Source organism: Pholcus phalangioides, unplaced genomic scaffold (genome assembly GCF_987345545.1).
Source record: "Pholcus phalangioides strain wild (caught in Gottingen) unplaced genomic scaffold, Ppha-v1.0 ptg000010l_1, whole genome shotgun sequence".
In the NCBI taxonomy this organism is placed as follows: domain Eukaryota; kingdom Metazoa; phylum Arthropoda; class Arachnida; order Araneae; family Pholcidae; genus Pholcus; species Pholcus phalangioides.
Window position 1 is genome coordinate 27,438,413 of NW_028301603.1, and position 20,248 is coordinate 27,458,660.

Genomic DNA, 20,248 nt, shown 5'->3' on the forward strand with positions numbered 1-20,248 from the left:
TTTGGTGGGGGAAGAGTTTTCTTCCAGTGATCATAGTATCGTCAGATTTCACTAACTTTTCCTCGGGTAAGGTTGATAACAAAAGACTGGTTCCTTGTTTTCGGAGAACTAACTTTGATGTTTTGAGAAGAAGGTTAGCGGAAGTTTTCAAAACCCGGTTGGAATCAGTAGGGGTGGTAAGTCAATGGGAAGAATTTAGTACGAAGCTGTCCTCTGTTTTGCACGACATCATACCCTTTGTTCGAAAAAAGTGTGTTTGTACATCACACCCTCTATGGTTCACGGATAGCGTGCGGAACCTTTATCTTGAAAAGAAGAGAGAGCATTCACAGAGTAGAAAAGGGGACGAGGTGACCTATCATTGTTTTCTGATAAAAGAAGACTTGAAGAAAGCGATAAGGGATAGTAAAAAGGAAGTTGAATCTAGGTTGGCAGATAACATTGGCTCTGACCCAAAATCATTTTTTCGATATGTCAATAATGGATGTAAGGGGACAGTTGGCCCCCTCTCAATAGGAGGCTCTAGGGTAGAGAGCAATGTAGGCATGTGTAGTGCTTTCAATAACTTCGCGTCGGTTTTTAATGAAGATAATGATATTCGATATACAGGTGTTGCATGGGGTAATAAAACCCTCAACGATATTCAAGTAGAAGACGTGGAGGTCCTAAATCTTCTAAGAAATGTATGCGCAAGCAAAGCACCAGGACCAGATGATATCTATCCCAGGGTTCTCAGGGAATGTGCTAATGAATTGTTGGGGCCAGTCGCACAGATATACAGGAGTAGTGTTGCTAAGGGTATCGTCCCAAGAGATTGGAAACTTGCTAACGTTGTTCCGATATTTAAGAAGGGTAGTAGAGAAGCTGTGTCCAATTATCGTCCAATGAGTTTGACGAGCTCCCTCTCGAAAATTTTGGAAATTATCATCAAAAGGCAGTTTGTGAAGTGGATAGACGAGAATAATGTATTGTCGGATAATCAGCATGGGTTCAGGAAGGGGAAGTCATGTGTAACTAACCTCCTTTGCTTCTATGATTACGTGACTAAGGCTTTGGGTAAGAGCGAAAATGTCGACGTTGTTTACCTTGATTTCCAGAAGGCATTCGATCGGGTCCAACATGGCAAGCTCTTGAAGCATTTACACAAGATTGGAATAGGGGGCAACTTGCTGAATTGGATAGAATCGTGGTTAAGAGATAGGTCGCAACGAGTTATGGTGAACGGGGAATGTTCTGGTTGGACAGACGTCACAAGTGGAGTTCCTCAGGGAAGTGTCCTTGGCCCCATACTTTTTTCAATTTTTATCGACAAACTCGATCAGGGTATCGATGGGATTACTAGCAAATTCACAGATGATGTGAAGCTAATGGGGGTAATCGGGAATGAAAGCGATAGGGAGTTGCTCCAGACCAACTTAAACAGGATTGCAGCATGGGCAAATGAATGGAGCATGATGTTTAGCGTAGATAAGTGCATGGTCACTCATTTTAGTTCGAACAACCCACGGTTCTCTTACGAGTTGAATGGTGTCACTATCCCGGATGCAACTAGAGTCACTGATTTGGGGATTCTCATTGACGAGCGACTTAGGTTTTCTGAACATTGTTCAGCGGTGGTCAAAAAATCGAATAGAATGCTTTGTCTCATTTTCAAAAAAGGTCTCTTCGCGTTCTCCTAAAGTCATTCCTCCGCTTTTTCGAGGCTTAGTTCGTCCTGGACTGGAGTATGCTGTAAGGTTTTGGAGACCATACCTACAGAGGGGCATAGACTTGGTTGAAGGGGTACAGAGAAGAGCTACGCATGTCCTTATTGGCACACAGGGCTTGAGTTATGAAGAGAGACTTCATTTTTTGAATATGTTTACATTGGATGAACGCGGGTGTCGAGGAGATATGATCGAAGTGTTCAAAATTTTCAATGGGATGGATAGGATGGACCATGAACTTTTAGTACACCGCCAATCGACTGCTTTTACAAGGGGACACCAGTATCGATTGGTGAGGTACAATGCAAGGCTATGGTGTCTCAGGGAATTTTTCTCTAATAGGGTTGTTAATAAATGGAATAGCTTACCCCCGGAGGTAGTAAATGGTAACACAATTGACACGTTTAAAAAGAAGTACGATAAACATGTTGGGGTAAATCAAGATTATTATAATCTCTTAAATCTGGGGATTTAGCAGCAGTAACTAATCTAACAGCTATGCCAGACACTTGTTGTGTTATATAGGCGCTGCCGACCGCAGCGCCGTACTCTGATTGGTTCCATGTCTCTTTATTTGCATACGCATGCCTGTACCAGTTTTTTTTTGGCTCTTCAGTTTATATACTAATTTCAATCGAAGAATTGTAAGTTTTATTTGATAGGCGACGGGGAAGGGGCTCTAGTTCATTGATGCATTTCTCACATGTAAATACTATAATACTGTATTGTGTAATTGTTTTCAGTATTTTCTAGAAGGCATATTTTTGATGAATTTTTATTTTTACCCGTTTATTGCTTATGGACAAAAGTGACATTTTTTTCATGGTTAATAGGTTTACAAAATATGGCCATTTAGAGTCTGAGAATGCTTACATGTACACAGTTTTTTGGTGTGCAGAAAAAAATTCCCTATATTGTATAAGGCAGCATGTTAATTTATTGAAGTTTTTTGGAAAACGTATTGGTTGACAACACAGTGTCAATGTTTACAAACGTACAGTTTCCAAGCACTGAAAGTAAACTTATAAATTAAGTGTTTTATCAGCAGATAATCAAAAATAACAGCACAGGAAGCTTCAGGATTGTAAGAATGGTAATTATGTTCAAATAATATAATATGACTATTAAAAATTAATAAAAATAAATGAATAAAGTCTAGCTAGACAACAAAGCAATAGGAGAATCGGAGTCGCTAAAATTCTTAAACCAAGAACTGAATATATATATATATATATATATATATATATATATATACAATTTTTTTTATTCGGAAAAAAATGAGATGAATGGATCACGTAGAAAATGTAACAACAAAGTTGAAGACGTGAAAATTTTTTTCTTATGTATAGTGTGTAAACAATATATACCCCATTTATGCTGAATGCAATGAATCTGCATTTAGGAGAATGGCAAAAGATAAAAGAAGCAAATTCACATGAAAACTGAAAATAAACAAGATGAAGGAGCCACAGTGGTGAATGATAAATAGCAAGACAATTTACCGCACACCAAGCACTTGGTTTACCAAGTGCTGATCATCCTAGGACAATGTCCAGTTCTTATGTGTGCTGCTGTTTCAACACATTTATTTATTTTTATTTATTTATTTATTTATAAATTGTTAATTGTATAAATTATTATAAATCCACATTGACATGGGAGTTTTGAGAATGGAAGGGGGGGGGGCGCTTCTGTAAAAGAATGAAGAAAATTCAGTTCTACGAAAAAGACTCAAACTTAAAAAGTCCCTCCAATTTAAAGTGTGGATTATTACGAATGAATAGAAGATTTCATTATTTGTTCTTGGTTTGTTTTCATCACAACCTTCACAAAATCTTACATAAGAATGAAAAAAAAGAGGTAGGGAAGAGCTAAACATGAAATTTTCATAGCATGGATAATCGAGGTTCTACTGTAGTTTGAAATTCATTAGAATTCAAAGCTCGAGTATTACTTGTATTCAGTGCTTCTTATGTTTTGTTACTTTGAATGTAATGCTTCATGATGTATTGAAACTTTGGTTGCCAGGTACACTGGATATTCTCCTTGAACTAGAGAAACTAGTTGCTGAGTTTCTTGGTACTGAAGATAGCATTGTTGTGGGTATGGGTTTCGGTACAAATTCAACGAATATTCCGACGCTCGTATCAAAAGGATGTTTGATTTTGAGTGATGAATTGAACCATGCTTCACTCGTGCTTGGGTGTCGACTGTCGGGAGCCAAAGTTATGGTTTTCAAGCATAACAGTAATGTCATATTTCTTTTTATCATATATGCTTAATGAAATTCAATTCGTTATTACTCTCACCTCGCATTAGTTTTTTTCCTAACACTGAATAAGATCCAATTTGTTAGCATCTCCCCTCCCCTGAATTGTTACAACTTCATGTTTAAAAATGAGCAAAATGTGTTTCTTAGATCCATTGATAGCTGAAAGTATCTGCAGTTAAATTAGTGGTTCCATATAATGGCTAATTTTTAACCAGTGTATTACATTAAAATGGAAAGTATAAATAATTATTATATTAATATATGCGATATAAAACATATTTCTAGGTATGCCACAGAATTTTTGCTATGCTCTTAGGTATGTATGTAACGAGATGATAAAGATATAGAAAATCACTGCCATAGGGTACGAAATTCTTTTGTGACAGTATGTTGAGTATGGAAAGTATGAGTTAAGCCTTTTATTTAGTTTAGAAGGTACCAAACACTGGAAACGTTATCGTTTATGCAATGTAAAATTTCAAAAATACTGTGAGAAGTCCTGATCATCTGAATTTAAAAAATCATTCCAATCTAAAGTGTGGATTTTACAAACGAGTTGAAGTTTCCATTATTTGGTTTCAAACACAATCACAATAAACGATTGCTGTAAATGTTTTTTTAAAATTGTGCTGACTGTAGGAATACAATTTTTTAAATACAATACAATTTAATCGTGTATCAGTTTTGAATACAGTAATGCCCTAATGTACGCCACTCTAGAAATCTTGTCCTAAATTTTTTTTTTTCAATTAGACACAATTTGAGAAAAGCATGGAAGGTTTTGACATCTTAGGAAACAAAGGTTCCTTTTCTATGAGTCACATTGAAGAGATTAAAAAATAAGGCTATTATCTGATCTGTATTTTACAGGACATCCCTGTTTTTCTAGCAATGCTTACTCAAATCTATAATCTCATCTGAAATTGTACGTGAAGATAATTTTTGTTGCTTATAAATTGCATTATGATAATTATGACCCAGGCCATAACTAGGATTTTTGTGAATGACATGAACATAATTTTGTTGCTCCCTCCACATTAAAATTTGATAATTTTATAACAAAATTTATTCCCCCTTTTAAAATTTGTCACTGTCAGAAATATTTGCTGCTCTGGGCAGTTGCCCTCTGATTATGGCTATACCGATACTATCCCATGCGTATCATAATTAATGTGGTTTTTTCTAATGAAAGTTTTTAACTTAAATTTATTTTTGCATACTTGCAGTAGTCTTTTCCTTCCCACTCCGAGGCAATTTCAACCACAATCCGTAATTATTTCAACATTTGGCAGTTTTTTAAATATGATTAATACAGTCCTAAATAGGTGAATTCATAAAATTCAAAATAGCTATGCCTACAGATTATGGTCATTACATTTTGAAACTTGGTTGTCTCATTATTTATACAGTCAGACTCCAATAAAACAGACCCCTGATTTAACGAATTCCTTGATTTAACTAATGTTTTTAGAATTTTCTTTGCTTATGCAGGGATATCTTGGCTAACAAATGACTGCTTCCGAATTTTAAGGCTAAGGAAGATTTTTTTTCATGATATTTCTGCTTTGTCTAATGAACGTTTTTGATATAGACGTGCTAACATAAAACACCTTATTATGAGCTGAATTTCAGGGCCAGTTATCATCAGAATTAGCTGAAAAACTAGCTTTTAAGATTCAGCTGAATCTTTCATTTTACTTTATTTAGTAGCTAGCTATAGAAAACGCATTGAAAAAAATAACTATTTTTCTGAAGAACTTGTTCTTTCAGTGCAAGACTCATAGCATCAAACTGAACAGTCTGGAAGCTCATGTTTTCCATCTGCATGTATCAGACAGAAATAAGCTGATCAAATCGCAAATGGATGGGGACACTTATGAACTCGATTGAACACAACCAGCTTTAGCTTGATTGCGTTCATAGTGTAAAATGAAAAGATCTTTAGTATTTTTTCTTCATGTATATCCTTATTTATCCAATTTCTAAGCTGCTAATTTTAGCCTTCTGCCAGTTTTTTTTGTTTTTTTTTTATAGCTTTCGTTGTTCTTTTAAAAAACTTATCTACAAATTTTGGACAAAATCTGGAATGAATTAAATGATTTTCCATAGAAACCTAATGACTAACGAATGTGATTCCCGAATGAATTGTCTTCGTTAGCCAAGGTACCACTGCATTTGTGTTGATCTCAGCTCGGGTATAATGATTTTCCTCAATTTAACAAATAAAAATGTCTGATTTAATTGATTCATTGAATCAGGGTTCAACTTATATCAGTACAAAAATTTATCTCAACACTTACGTAATTACATTCAAATTGTTATGCTGCTTATATTTAACTCAATATATATATATGTATTTTTTAAACTGAGTAAGTTGAAATAGTTGTGCTCTGTTATTAAAACACCTGAGCCATAACCACTGTTGTGCTGTTTAACCTCTCAATTTTGCTTTTTTAACATTACCTGTGTCAATGCAAATGACTGACTTTAGCAACTAGGTGTTTGTCACTAAAAAAAAATCGTATAAATTCCCAAGTTCATCAGAAAAGAACAAAGTTTTCCATAGCAAAATAATAATGTTGATATAATTACTGAAAAAAATTTTCATACTTTTTACTCCTTTGTTACGTTACTACTGTCAAGATAAAAAAAGTGTTCAACTTTTTTGTACCTGCTGATAAGTGGCCAAAGAAAAAAGAGAAGGATTAATTTGCAGACATTTATTGTTGCTATGATAGAAATTTAAAGAAAGAGCGGCGGTGAGAATCACATGCTATAAAACTTGAAAATGGAAATTGCATTAGATGTAGTGGATACAATAACACTAGGCGAAATTTTTAAACATTTTTGGCATCCTGAATGAAAACATTCAATTTCTAAGAAGTTTTGTGTGCTGAACACAGATTTAACAGTAAAAAGGCTGGACTGGCTAGTTTTCTTTGTAATTGCACATTTAATACATAAATAGTAGTGCAATACAAATGCATTTTTAGTGATGTGTGTGCTTGTGGATGTCTCGTTAGTTTGGAAATAGACTGAGTCATGACTCTATTTTCTTTTTTAACTTATTTAATGTTTAGAAATAGAAAAAAAAGATTTTGTTACATGTTGGTCGACGGTTGGAGCCAGACTGAACTCTGATGCAAAGAAAATAATAGATAATGCCTAGTTGTTAGGTTGCATAAAAAACATTATCAAAATATAAAAATTGCATTAGACAAGCAGCACCACCACAGCGCTACTCTCCCACAAGTCTGAAGGAGGACATAGGGCACATTGTGAAAAAAATATGACAGTATAGTTACACAATAAATATAGCATTAATGACATTGGCAAAAAAAATTGAAAATATCTAGAAATATGCAATACAAAATGCTTTCAAAAGTAATGAAATATTCATGTGCACAAATTGATAGACAAGCAAAAAATAAATTGCAAATAACAGAAAATTAATAAATGCACATTTATGCAAAAACAATTACTAAAATAGATAACATACATATAAGAAAATTGAAGAATGAAAATTTTGCAAAAAAAATAATAGTTTTCAAAAAATACGCAAATAATGATATCAAGGAATTCTTATGCTAACAATATGCCGGATCAAGTTATATAAGGCTGTTTTGATTCAGCGAATAGTGATTGCTCATTAAAAAACAATCAAGAAAAAATGATGGTTTTAATCTGTTGATTGAAATATTTGTTACCTTGCCTTTCATGTTCACTGTATACACCTTCGAAGATCGTTTGATCACTTCACATGGCCCCAAATACAGTTTTTGAGGTCACTTCCGCACCGTGTTCAGCTGCACAAAACATGGGAGAAAACAGCAAGTTCTTTATGAACAAAAACATTGTGAGTCTCAATAACATTTCATCTTTAGGTCATAAAAATTCGAGCCCTAGTAATCATCATACCACTTTTACAAGTTTCACTTTAAAAGGCATGTCCTTTCACTAGCATGAAAGCATGCTGAAATGCATTCACTATTGTAAAATATTTAACATCTGCACTCTTGGTTCAAACACACAGTGCTATTGATACTGTTGTGATAGAGGGTGAAGTCTCCATCACTGCGCAGGTTCGTGCATTGAAAAAGATTTATTATCAAAGATTGGTGTTGTTAATGGAGTGAGGGAAGTATTTCAATTTTTGTGGCACTGATAATGATAATTTTTTACTCTGCTGCGAGTAAAGAAGTTTCTTTTCAAAAATAGTATAGCCAGTATTTTGGTTTTTATAAAAAAATTAAAAAAAATTATTTGAGATTAGATATTTGAGATTTGTTTAGCAGCCCTTGTTTCAGAAAATTTGATATAAACCTATGTGACATTGTTTCTAGGATACAAATAGCACTGCGCTATCTTTCTTCTCCCCCCCCCCCCCTCCATATTTGATTTTTATCACTAATGTGGTTAGACAAACAATTAGGAGTTCAAAAGCATGTTTTCTAGTTTCTCTATCAAAAGGTGTTAATTGTTTTGTGACAAATTTGTACCCTATAGGAATTTATTGATTTCGTATTTCTTGCAAGTATACATTAAGCCTAATATTTTGATTCATACAGCTTTCTTTCTAATTAATAAAAAATATATTAACTGTGCATTTATTTGCTCTAAGGCATATGATATCCTGCACAATTCATTTACAATAAGTTCCATGCAATTTTATTTTTCTTCCACACACCAGACATGCAAAATTTGGAATCACTAATTAGATCATCAATCGTGAATGGTCAGCCTCGAACTCACCGACCATGGAAAAAAATTCTGGTCATCGTTGAGGGCGTGTATAGGTGAGTATACCAAAATAAATAAAAACTTTCAATTTTTCTACCTTGACGTTTAAAACTTTCCTTTGTGGTATGATATTCACACTTTAAGCTATTATAATACTCCCCGGCACTAGGTCGTATACCCTTGCTTTATTTTAACCATTTATTTATTCTGAAACACATCTTGGGAGCTCTTGAGTTCGGTGTCCCATCTTTTGAATGCTGCTGTGTAAATAGATTTAATTTACTGCTTGTGTGTTCAGATTAGATATATAATGTTCATTTGAATATATCACATCAAGAATATATTGTTCATTTTCTAAAAGTTTTTTTTCCCTTTCAGCATGGAGGGGACCATCGTCAATTTACCTGATTTAGTAGAGCTAAAGAAGAAATATAAATTTTATTTGTATATAGATGAAGCTCATAGCATTGGAGCTATAGGTCCACATGGTCGCGGTGTTTGTGATTACTTTGGTATCAACCCAGGAGAGGTTGATATACTTATGGGGACCTTCTCTAAAAGCTTCGGAGCTGCTGGCGGTTACATAGCAGGCTCTAAAGTGTGTATTTTACATAATATTTTTTTCACTTTTAATGACAGATTTATACATTGTGTAGGTGCTATGTAGTTATTATATTTTATCCTTCCCCCCCCCCCCCCCGAAATGACTTGTTAAATAGAGAGAGCTAGCATTTTCTTTATGTATTTGATGCATTATGTGTTAGCTTATTGCCTGTCTATGCCTGGTAGTAAAGTTAGTGGCTAAATTTTGAACTTGTTAGTTTAATATGGAAAGTTACAATACAAATACAAGGCCAAAACAGGCAAAATGTCCAACAATGTTGCTGAAAAAAATGCCCATAACAAATTAATATAGATGTCATATATTTTTAAAATACGGCAACCCAATTGAAAGTTCAATTATAAAAACTATACATACATGATAAAATATAATAAATACTCTGTCCATAAAAAATATTTATTTTTGTCTTTTTTTAATAATGGACAGCTTCTTGATTTACCCCCACTATGTTTATTGTATTATATTCAATGCATCGCCATGTGACACTAGAGTTCCAATGATTAAAAAACGGAAGAATTATTTTTGTATTAAAGCATTTGAATAAAGCCCTGATTGCTGAAGTAAACTATAACGTAATAATAGATGTTGCATGAACATATCACTGGGCTTTCGACTTTACTTTTTGTATTAAAATTTTGTGTTTGCTTGTTTTTTTACCAAAACTCATTAAATCTGTGAAAGAATCGTAAATGTATAAACTATTAAGCAACATCATGCAAGTCAGAAACACATCCATTCATTATGTCAAAAACAATCTTGCCAATAGAATTTGTTTTATTTAGTTGATGCTGAATGGTCCTTTGGTTGTACATCGAGGGAATTGACATGTCTTCACCAGATGTCTGATAATGAGATGCCACCACTCATTCACTTTAATATGGGGGGGGGTGTGTTTCATGAATAAAAACACTTTTCTCTACAAAAAAATATTAATCCGTGAAGTTAATTTGGGCCTAACAACCTTTCATGTTACAGAAACACAGGTTTTTGGTGTTTATATTTTTTGCTTGTAGTTCGTTTGTAGTTTATTCATTAATGCTTAATTAAATTTTAGCGATTAGGAGGAAAAAGCAGTTAGGCAATGAAAATATGCATTCTTAGTAATTAACAAGATTTATTTTAATCAGTAAGTAGTCAGTAAATTTTAATCAAAAACTGATTTAAATAAAAATTCGATTTTTTTAAAAAAATGATGATTTTTTCATACCCTGCATTCTGCATGAAATATATATATCTCTACTATGGTATTGGATGGACAGCTTTGCTGTGTGTCCTTCGAATTACACTGAAACCAGATTTGCGTTATACATATTTTTATTATGTGAGTTACCTTCCTCAATTTGAATATCAATATTTCAGTTTGAAGACGTGTGAGTCTGGTGTGACATGGAATGCCACCAACTTGCAATATCGAAATTCAGAAATGAATGCTTCTCTGTTTTCGCAAAGATAATCATCTAGAACTTTTTGGTCAACGCCACAGTATGAATCTGACTATCAAATATGACACATTTTACCCTTTGAAATTATTTAGTTCTGCTTAATCAATTTAAGTTTCAAGATGCTATTGTGAGTTGGCACCCACTTTGAAAAAATTTTGGCACACTGAGCAGAAATGCTAAATATGCATTCAGATGCAAATACTAAGACCACAAAAGGCCACTTGCCCAATGAAATGAGGGGGGAGGGAATGCCCATAACAAACTTTAAGAGCAATTTGTGTGTTTGAAAAAACAGTATGACTAGAACACAATAAACTACTTTTGTCACTAGAAATAATCAATGCAAATATTCTGTTAATCAGGAAGCCTACTATTGAAAATAATAGCTGAAATAATGATCAGAAAATCAATTTGATACACATTTTAACTTGTCGTGAACTGCACAAAATCACCTCATGGGCCTGCTGTTGGCCACCCCCTGGTCTGACATAAATTTTTTTTTTCCTAAATGGTTTGTTTTATCAAATACTAGCTATAATACCCGGCATTGCCCGGGTATTCTTCAATGAGGCTTTTTTGGATCACGTGATATCTCCCTGTTTCTTTGAGGGACATGCAAACCGTGTCCAAGTTCACCAATATGGTAACTTCCTGCACAACTCATGAAAGAAACAAATCTAGATTTAAAGAAATGTAAAAATAAATATATATATTTTTCTTTTTTTAAAGGATGCTAGGTATTTCGATTCCCCCCTTTGAACTTCCAGTTATGTATCTCTCTGCCTGTTTCTGCTTCAAAAAATGCTTAATTAAAGCTGTGGAATTTTTTCGATGTACTTTTTACGGGCCCATAATTAATTTTAAAGCAACCTAAACTATATGAATTTATGCAGTTGAATATCAAAAGACAATACGGAGACATTAATTTTCATGCTTGAGGAGATATAAATAAAAAGTTGAAATCAATGTTATTGCATGGATATCCAACTCAAAAGTAGATCCGGCTAATTACTTCATATTTACTCTCCTGGTCTTTGTATATCTCTAAGCGAACTCAATATTTCAAAAATCGGGTATTTAATCCACTTTTTTTTATTAAACTATTGATGTGACAGAAAACCCCACCAAATTTCCGCATTTCTACATTAAAATCGGCAATTTTAACACTGATTTCTATGAGGATCACCCTTTTCCTGACCATCAAAGCGATGCTGATGATGATTACGACGTCAAAAAACCTCATTACTGGGAGTATTGAAAATGTGGCAAACCATTATAAAGGCATAAATATTATACATATACTGACAGCGTTGAAGAAGTGACAAACCATTGTAAAGGCATATACATGTCTTAAACACATTGCTAGGGAACCACGATAACCAAAGTAAACATTCGGAAAGTGATTGTTGAGGCCCAAAAACCATTGTTGCCCGACAGTTTTTTGCCCATTTGGGGCATTTGCCCTGCTGTGACGAACTTTTAAAGTAGTCTATCATTCAAGTCGGGTCCCATTTGGTATATATGCAAAATTTGGCGACAATCGATCTAAAATTGTAGATTTGTATAGAGAACATACACACACAGACATACAGAAAATCAATTTTATGTATATAGATATAGGGTGGATTATAATTGAAGTTCCCATACTCTGAGTAGTTTTTCTGAAAAAATACTTATCCGAATACGCCAAATTTTCAGGATGTTTTAATGAGACCATGAGGAAGATAAAAAAAAGTTCAATTTTTGGCCACCCGGTGAAAAGTTGGCGCTTTTTATTGCATTTTTTTCCCATGGTCCATATAACTTATATATCAAATTTCAGTGGAATACGTCCACCAGAACAACTGCCACAAAGGTTTGATTCGTATCAGTATACTGATGGGTGCTACATTGGTCTGAGCAGTGTCAGAATATTGAAGCTACTCAGGCCTATGTAGACTTATTTAGTGGGCGTATTCCATTGAAACTTAGTATATATGCTGTATGGACCATGTAAGAAAAGGAAATGCAATAAAAACGCTCCAACTTTTCACCTGGTGGTCAAAAATTGAACAATTTTCTATTTTTTATTGTGTAAATCTCTCGCATGATCTCATCAAGATATCTTAAAAAATTGGCTGTATTTTTTGTAGTTTTTGAGAAAAACTACTCATCCAAATGGAAAATTTAATTATAATCACTCTGTATATTTTGGTTATCTAAGTTTGTTCCAGCATGTGGAAATTCTAATTTTTTATATGCAGTCAAATTTTGTTATAACAAACTTAAAGGGACCACAGATTTGGCTTGCTATATCTAATCCAATAAAATAATATCATACGGGATGGGTCGGAAATTTTAGTTTGTTATATCCAGAGGTTTGTTACCAGCTGCATTCACATAGTATGGTTTAACTATAGTATAAAGAAAACGTATGATTTTTCATGTGCAATAAAGATGTGTGTTGCTTCTATTCTGTTTTAGGCAGTAATAAATCACATGCGAAGGTATTCGCATAGTTTTTGCTATGGAACAAGCATGACTGCATGTATTGCGCAGCAGATAATAACTTCAATGAAAATTATATTGGGCAAAGATGGATCTGATGAAGGTATACTTGTTTTTAATGTTTGGCTTTGATTTTGTAGTTATATGAATTCTGAAGATTAATCTGTTTTATGTGCTTGCATGAGAGTCAACAATGAAATTGTGGTTAAAGAAATTATTCATCGATGATTAAAATTCAGTGCGATCATCACATTGTATCATCATATGATAATTCTGTCTTCGAGAAAAACAAGATATATATATAAAGGGAAAAATATGACGTTGTCTGATGAGTTCAAATTATTTGCATGTGTTTGTGCACTCTCAATACCAACAAACGATTCATTGTCTATGGTCCACAGATATGATTACACTGCTCAAAAGAAGAAAAAAAATTGGGTTTTTGAGAAAGTTTAAACTGTTTAGTGGTATTCTTGGGCTGCTGATTTAAAAACTGGTGTTTTGGCTCTAGTTTTTTGAAAATAATACATATTCTTCCCTATTTCAATGTAGTCTGAAACCACTAATTGATACAACTTTTCATTTTTTTACATTCTATTCACCTTATCTCAAAAACTAGAGCCAATCTGACAAAACCAATGTCAGATTTGAATTCAGCACTCCAAAATCACCCGATAATCACTGAACTATTTCTGAGAACAAAATCAGTGTTAAACAGTGTCGTCATGATACTATTTGAAATTAGCGTTTCATCTGTATTTATACAGCTGTTTGACTTAAAATAGTGTTGGTGGACTCATTCATCATTATGTGTATGTGTGAATTTTTTTTTTTGTCATTCTTTAAATGGATTGCAAAAACAAAAATACTCTGCAGGAATCAAGCGCATCAAGCAATTGAAAAGAAACTCTCGCTACTTCCGAAAAAAGCTGAAACAGAAAGGATTTATCATTTATGGCGATGATGATTCTCCTGTTGTTCCATTGATGTTGTACTTCCCTTCCAAAATTGCGTAAGTTGACTGATCTTATACATTAAAATTTAGAATTTCTTTTTTTAAAAAATGAAATCTGATTAAAAATCTTTGGCTCGAATGATTGTAATAACGAAACTTCCAACCTAAAAACGTATGCATGAAATAATGTATTCTGAGCAAGTATGATTTTTGCAATAGGTGAACAGTTTTTACAGATGATTGACATTGTCAGTTAAATGTGATCGTGTAGAAATTTTTCTATTGAGTTTTTGGAGTGTGATTGAAGTTTTAGAGGTATTCTTTAAACTTGAACATCGGGGCCCACTCAAGTGTTTCTGTCTATCATCATGTGTATGACAAAGAATGTAAACAGTAAATTGATAAGAGTGAGAAAAAAGTTTGAAATGTGTCAATATGTCTTTCTGTAGCATGTTTCTTCGGATGCTGTTGAAGCGAGGTATTGCAACAGTGGGCGTCGGGTTTCCAGCTACTTCCTTGACAACAGCCAGAGCTCGTTTTTGCATCTCCTCCTCTCACACAAAGGAAATGTTGGATGAGGTGAAATAATTATTTCTCTTTTCTTTTCAACACGCGATCAAAAAGTTTTAATAGTTGAATGTATAACACTGTAAAATGCTATTATCAGGTTTTTGTTAGCTTATGAATCACCTTCAGAATTGTTAACTAGTTTGTGCCAGTTAAAAAAGAAATAGAAAATAGAGGGAATATTTAAAATTATTTTCGGATGTATTTAAAATTGATAGTTTGGAATATTTAAATTTGTTATTTTGGATTTAACTATGTTGAGCTGTAGGTCTCCGGGTGCCGATAAAACAGGCAACAGTAACCGATATACTATAGTACAGCAAACATATACTGTATATACTTGTGTATAAGCCGAGTTTTTTGTGGAAAAATTCGTTCCTCAGGGGGGGGGGGGTAATTCTGCTTATACTCAGGTCAGTTTTTGATGAGAAAACATCAACCCCCCACAATCAGTGGTCATTTTTGTAGCAGTGTTCAAGAAACCGGCATTATTGGTATGGGATATGTTCACACCCCTCAGAATGGATAATGTCAAAGCCAAGGCAAAGAAATCGAAAACATCATTGACTTTGATACCAGGTGGGCTAACATCAATTGTACAGCCTTTCAATGTGAGCATCAACAAGCCTTTCAAAGACTGTTTGAGGAATTTGTCGATTGAATGGATGAGTTCCGATGATGAAGAAACTACAAAAAGTGGTGCCTTGAAAGAACCTGACATTGGCCTAGTGTGCCAATGGGTACATGAGGTGTGGAATTCTGTTTCCACCGAAATTATCATCCGAATTTTCAAAAAGTGTTGTATCAGCGATGCAATAGATGGAACTGAAGATGATATCCTTTTTGAAAATGACAATTGTGATGACAGCCCAGATGAAGATGAAAACGAAGATGCTGCACCCTATGATGATCTGATGGATTCGATTATGATGAGCTTGGGGACTTATAGAAGAAACAGATTAAAAAGTTTGAATCATTTTCTATTGTAAATTTCCGTAACCTGTTCATTTTGCATTAAAATATAAGAATTTTTTTTCTCTGAAATGCACGGATATTTTTGGGTGAGCTTATACATGGGTTTTCAATTTATTGCGATTTTGGTGGTCCTGAAGGGGGAGGGGAGGGGAGTGGTCGGCTTATACACAAGCATATATGGTAATTAAATAATAGGAATGTAAATAAGAATGGCTGTCTAGGGAAGGCAGACGTGTTTCTTGACGGTTTAAAGTAAGTGGCATCATGTCGATGAAGGAAGCTTTGTCCAAGCCGGTTGGAACATAGTCCCAATTAAAACAAATACAATCACAGACCGATGTAAGTAGATGGGGCAGTCACCCCACACACACACATTCAATAGGAAATCCCTTAGTTACCGTAACAAAGCATCTGGTCAATTGTATTCCAAGGGTGCCCTGGGAAAGAAAGATCATCCAAAGAGAAAGAAGGATCTTCTAAACTTTATATTGGAGAAAAAGTGTAGAATCGTAGAAATAAAGGGGACCAACGAATGAAAGACAAATTTCAAGATTGAGAATAGCTGATGGCCATTTAAGTAGAAATATAAAATATTTCTACTTAAATGGCCATCATCTATTATCAATCTAGCTATTATACTTATTAGCTAATTGTTCGAAAAAAAATATACAGTTGCACCCCCAGTAATACAATGCCGAAAATACTTCGTATACTAACTGAAAAAACAATTATTTTATTCTAAAAATAGATATGAAACAGGTAGTGTAGTTAAATCAGCTATGGAATGATTCTGAGAGAGATGAATGAAAATTAGGGAAATTCTTGTGTAGATATGAATTTGATACAAAATCCTTAGACAGAAATATGGTGGGATTTTTGCAAAGTATGAACCCTCATCCCATCTCAAGTGTAATGATAATCGAAAATTCTGATTGCGATCTGAAACTGCATCAAAATAAATATTGGAAAAACCTGATGCAAAAAAAAACATTTGAAAGATAGCTGAAAAAATAAGCTGGGAGAATGTTAAGAAAAAAAAAAACTGGAACATATGGCAACCATCGCTGATTATTATTGACATATAGTTGGTTAAATTATGTATCATTAATACACTCAACCAAAATGACCAAATAAAAAAAACCGTTGAGGCAAAAAAAAACAGAGCACAACTGTATGAATCGGGATGTGTGGTCATCAGACACACAAATCCTGTCGATTCGACTGTTGAATGGTTGAATCGGCATGCAGCTTTTTGGCCAATTTTATCTTTCCTTACGACATCTAAGTCTAGGATTTCTACTCCATCTCTTGGATTACAAAAAAATTATTTTTTCTCCCGAATTTCAACCACAATTGGAAAAAAATCCTTACTTTTGGGTAAAAAATATTCCTAAAAAGTTACCCAAAAAACTTACCCCCTGCCCCCGAAATGATGTTGCAAATTTAATGTGAATTGACAAAAAAAAATTTTTTTCTTAGGGGAAAAGCCAAAATTCGCCAAACAGTTTGCTTTAATTCGGACTTTCGATTTCTGAAATTCGTGACATGACATATGCAATTTAACCATATGATCCGTTACATCTGTATGCATTGTTTCCTGGCCAATGAATTTCTTTGTTAGTGTGATTCGATTTGAGAGTAGTAAAGACAGGTACATAATTTAACCTACTGATTGGCAATGATCGGTGCTAATCGGTGCGATACCTTGCATGATGTCAGGTTTATGCAAAGAGGAAATATCCGTTTATAATTTTCTTTTATTAATGAAGAATCTCTACATTGTTTTCCAAAAATCTCTTATAGTTATTTTTGTGCAGAATTCGATGCCGCATAAAAACCTCCCTAATTCCCACTCTCCAAAGTTTGCAGCTATGTTATGATGCAATGGCAAGAATTAGCGTTAAACATGTGACGTTGTCTTGGGGGGAAAACAGAAAGTTAACAGACCTGGAGGAAATTCTTTGTCAAAAGTGTTTTTCCCCCTAAAGGTAGGAATATTTTTGCAAAAAAGCAAAAATTTGTTGCAAATAAGAATTTTTTCAGGAATCCTTGAGACAAGGCAAAAATTCAGTAGATTTGGCAGCTATGCCATTGCGTGTGCTTTTTGAAATTAAAAACATATCACGATTTACATAATTAAGATATGCATGAATTTAAGGGAAATCATTTGTTATTTTTAAAAGTGGACACAAGCTGTGCATTATGTAAAGTAAAAAAATGCTTCATTTATCTTGTTTCCTATAGGCAATAGCAGTTATTGAAGATGTCGGCAAATACATCATGGTAGATTATTCAAGAAAGCCCAGGACTTCAGAAGAGGTGATCTATTAGCTGCCCCTCTTGAAGTTCCTGGATATCTACTGTACAGAAATGAGCACAAAGTGCCTTAGAGCCTTCAAGTGTTCACTCAGCAACTTTTCATGATTCCTCACGTGCGCTCGTGTGTGTGTGTGTAGGAAAAAGAATTCATATTACTTCAACTATATATATCTACATAAATTTACTATTTTTTTTTAAACGTGCCTTCACTTTAAAGATTATGTCTGATGAGATGGGTGTTGTTGCATTCCTCCCCTCTTCCTTTTTGCCATAGACTGCCAAGATTTACAATACTTTAGTTTTAGAAATGTGTCATTAATTTCTCATTTCTCCCGTTCATTATGCAGAAATTATTAGAATTTTATTATTGCTGATTTGAAATTTGTTTTTCCATATGTGTGTTCACATTATATTTATACATCGTCAGATCAATCATTGATTCCTTCTTGTTTTCGATATACAGCAGAACCTTAATATTCTGCTGCATTGGATATATCTAGTCCATTATGTGCTCCCTCATTATTTTACTAATTTTATAAAAACCAATTTTATATAGGTTACAATATGAAGTTTTAATCATGCCCCTGTCTATCTTACGTCATCTGATCTCGAGAATTGAAAATTACCTTTCCCCGTTTCTTGTAGGAAGAGTGTTGAAAATGCCACTTGCTGACTTGTTTTATTTTTCATTAACATCTTGGGATCCCTATCAAAATTGTTAATTTCAATGGGAGCCCTTGTGGCACTTCCAAGAGATCTCGCAGCAATGGGATGTGTCTGAGGTAAAGTTCTGGCGTTCCTTCAGAGGCAGATTTATGGCTTTGCTGCTTGCGGACTACTTAAATTTTTCTGCCCTTCTCCAGTTCAATTTTAATGTTATCTGCTAATTACTTAAATTGGCTTCCCTGGCCTATAGCCTGCTAATAGCCCCCTGTAAACATACAAGTGCTCATACCCATGCCTTAAGAAGGTCTTGACATGAGAGTATAGAGAAAGATCATGATACTCGTAGTTAAGGGACCATTATTTTGTTATATAACTTGATCAATTCGCTCCAACCCAAATGCACTGCCTAACTAGTGTTTGTCTACGATACATGCAAAATAGCTTAGCTGAGAAGAAAAGCTATTAGAGCATTTGATGTGATTGAAATGTATGGTCACTTCCCAACTTATGAGCATGTCATATTCCAAACATCTGGTCATGAGTTATGGCAATTTTAGATATTGTGCCTGTGGGAAAACCCTGGTCCAGTTTAAGATGTCTTGTTTCATTTATCTCTCGAAATCACTCATATCGTGATATAAACTTTCTGATCTCAAGTAATCGAGATCTCTTTAATTTGTTCTGTGTGTACATAATATTACAGTAGACTCTCGCTAATCCGTCACATATCAGACCAAGTTGTACTGGATTACCGAAATCAATGAATTAGGGGAAGTTAATTGAAAAATCCTACTTAAAGTGTATAAACTTATGCGTACAGACACAAAGTGACGTTTTCCTTTTCTAAGCTCAAGGAAAAACCGCCTGAAAGCACGGGCCAGATTAGCGAGAGTATACTGTGCAGTAATTTCCAATAAATAAGCTGAGGAAAAAAAAATTTTCGTAGAAACATCTCAGTTTTTCACATGCCATAGCTTCGTACATAACTTTAATTCAAGAACTAAAAAAATTTTTTGAATAAAACTCAATTTTGGGTCTTTCATTTACCTTCAGTTTAATTTTTGAAATAACTGAATAAACATCAGTTACCCTATAGTTGAAATGTTCATAAAAATTCATTAGAATCCATAGAGAAAAGTTACAATGCCAGGAATAAAAAAAACATTGAGTAAGCAGTGAATTAATTGCAAGAGTTAAAATTTAACACTTTTATAGCTATAATAAGCTGTGGCTTCATTACGGAAAATTACGGTAACACAGTAGACTCTATAAACCAGCCAAGCGCTAGTCTGGCCCATCCAGTAATCTAGCATTTCGTGCTGGCTTCACTCATGTGTGGAAGAGAAAAACATGTAAGTGTGTGTGTCCACAGCCTCGACTTTAATATGGCGGAAGGGGTGGGGGGGGGGGGCTTGCAACTAACATGGAAAGGAAGAGTCCCAAGGCATCATCCTCCAAAAAATTATAGAAAAATTTAAGTACATTCATTTCACCCAG

At 34.2% G+C, this 20,248-nt stretch overlaps 1 protein-coding gene across 1 annotated transcript in view; it reads left to right on the top strand.

Annotated features, from left to right (window-relative positions):
- Window positions 1–20,248, top strand: part of lace (serine palmitoyltransferase long chain base subunit) — a 37,689-nt gene extending 17,441 nt beyond the window's left edge. Inside the window, exons 6-12 of the mRNA XM_089237973.1 lie at window positions 3,735–3,953; window positions 8,669–8,774; window positions 9,097–9,316; window positions 13,246–13,372; window positions 14,146–14,281; window positions 14,674–14,803; window positions 18,011–20,248. Of these exons, the coding sequence (XP_089094099.1) occupies window positions 3,735–3,953; window positions 8,669–8,774; window positions 9,097–9,316; window positions 13,246–13,372; window positions 14,146–14,281; window positions 14,674–14,803; window positions 18,011–18,097 (1,025 nt within the window). The 3' untranslated portion in view covers window positions 18,098–20,248. The remainder of the gene's footprint in view (window positions 1–3,734; window positions 3,954–8,668; window positions 8,775–9,096; window positions 9,317–13,245; window positions 13,373–14,145; window positions 14,282–14,673; window positions 14,804–18,010) is intronic.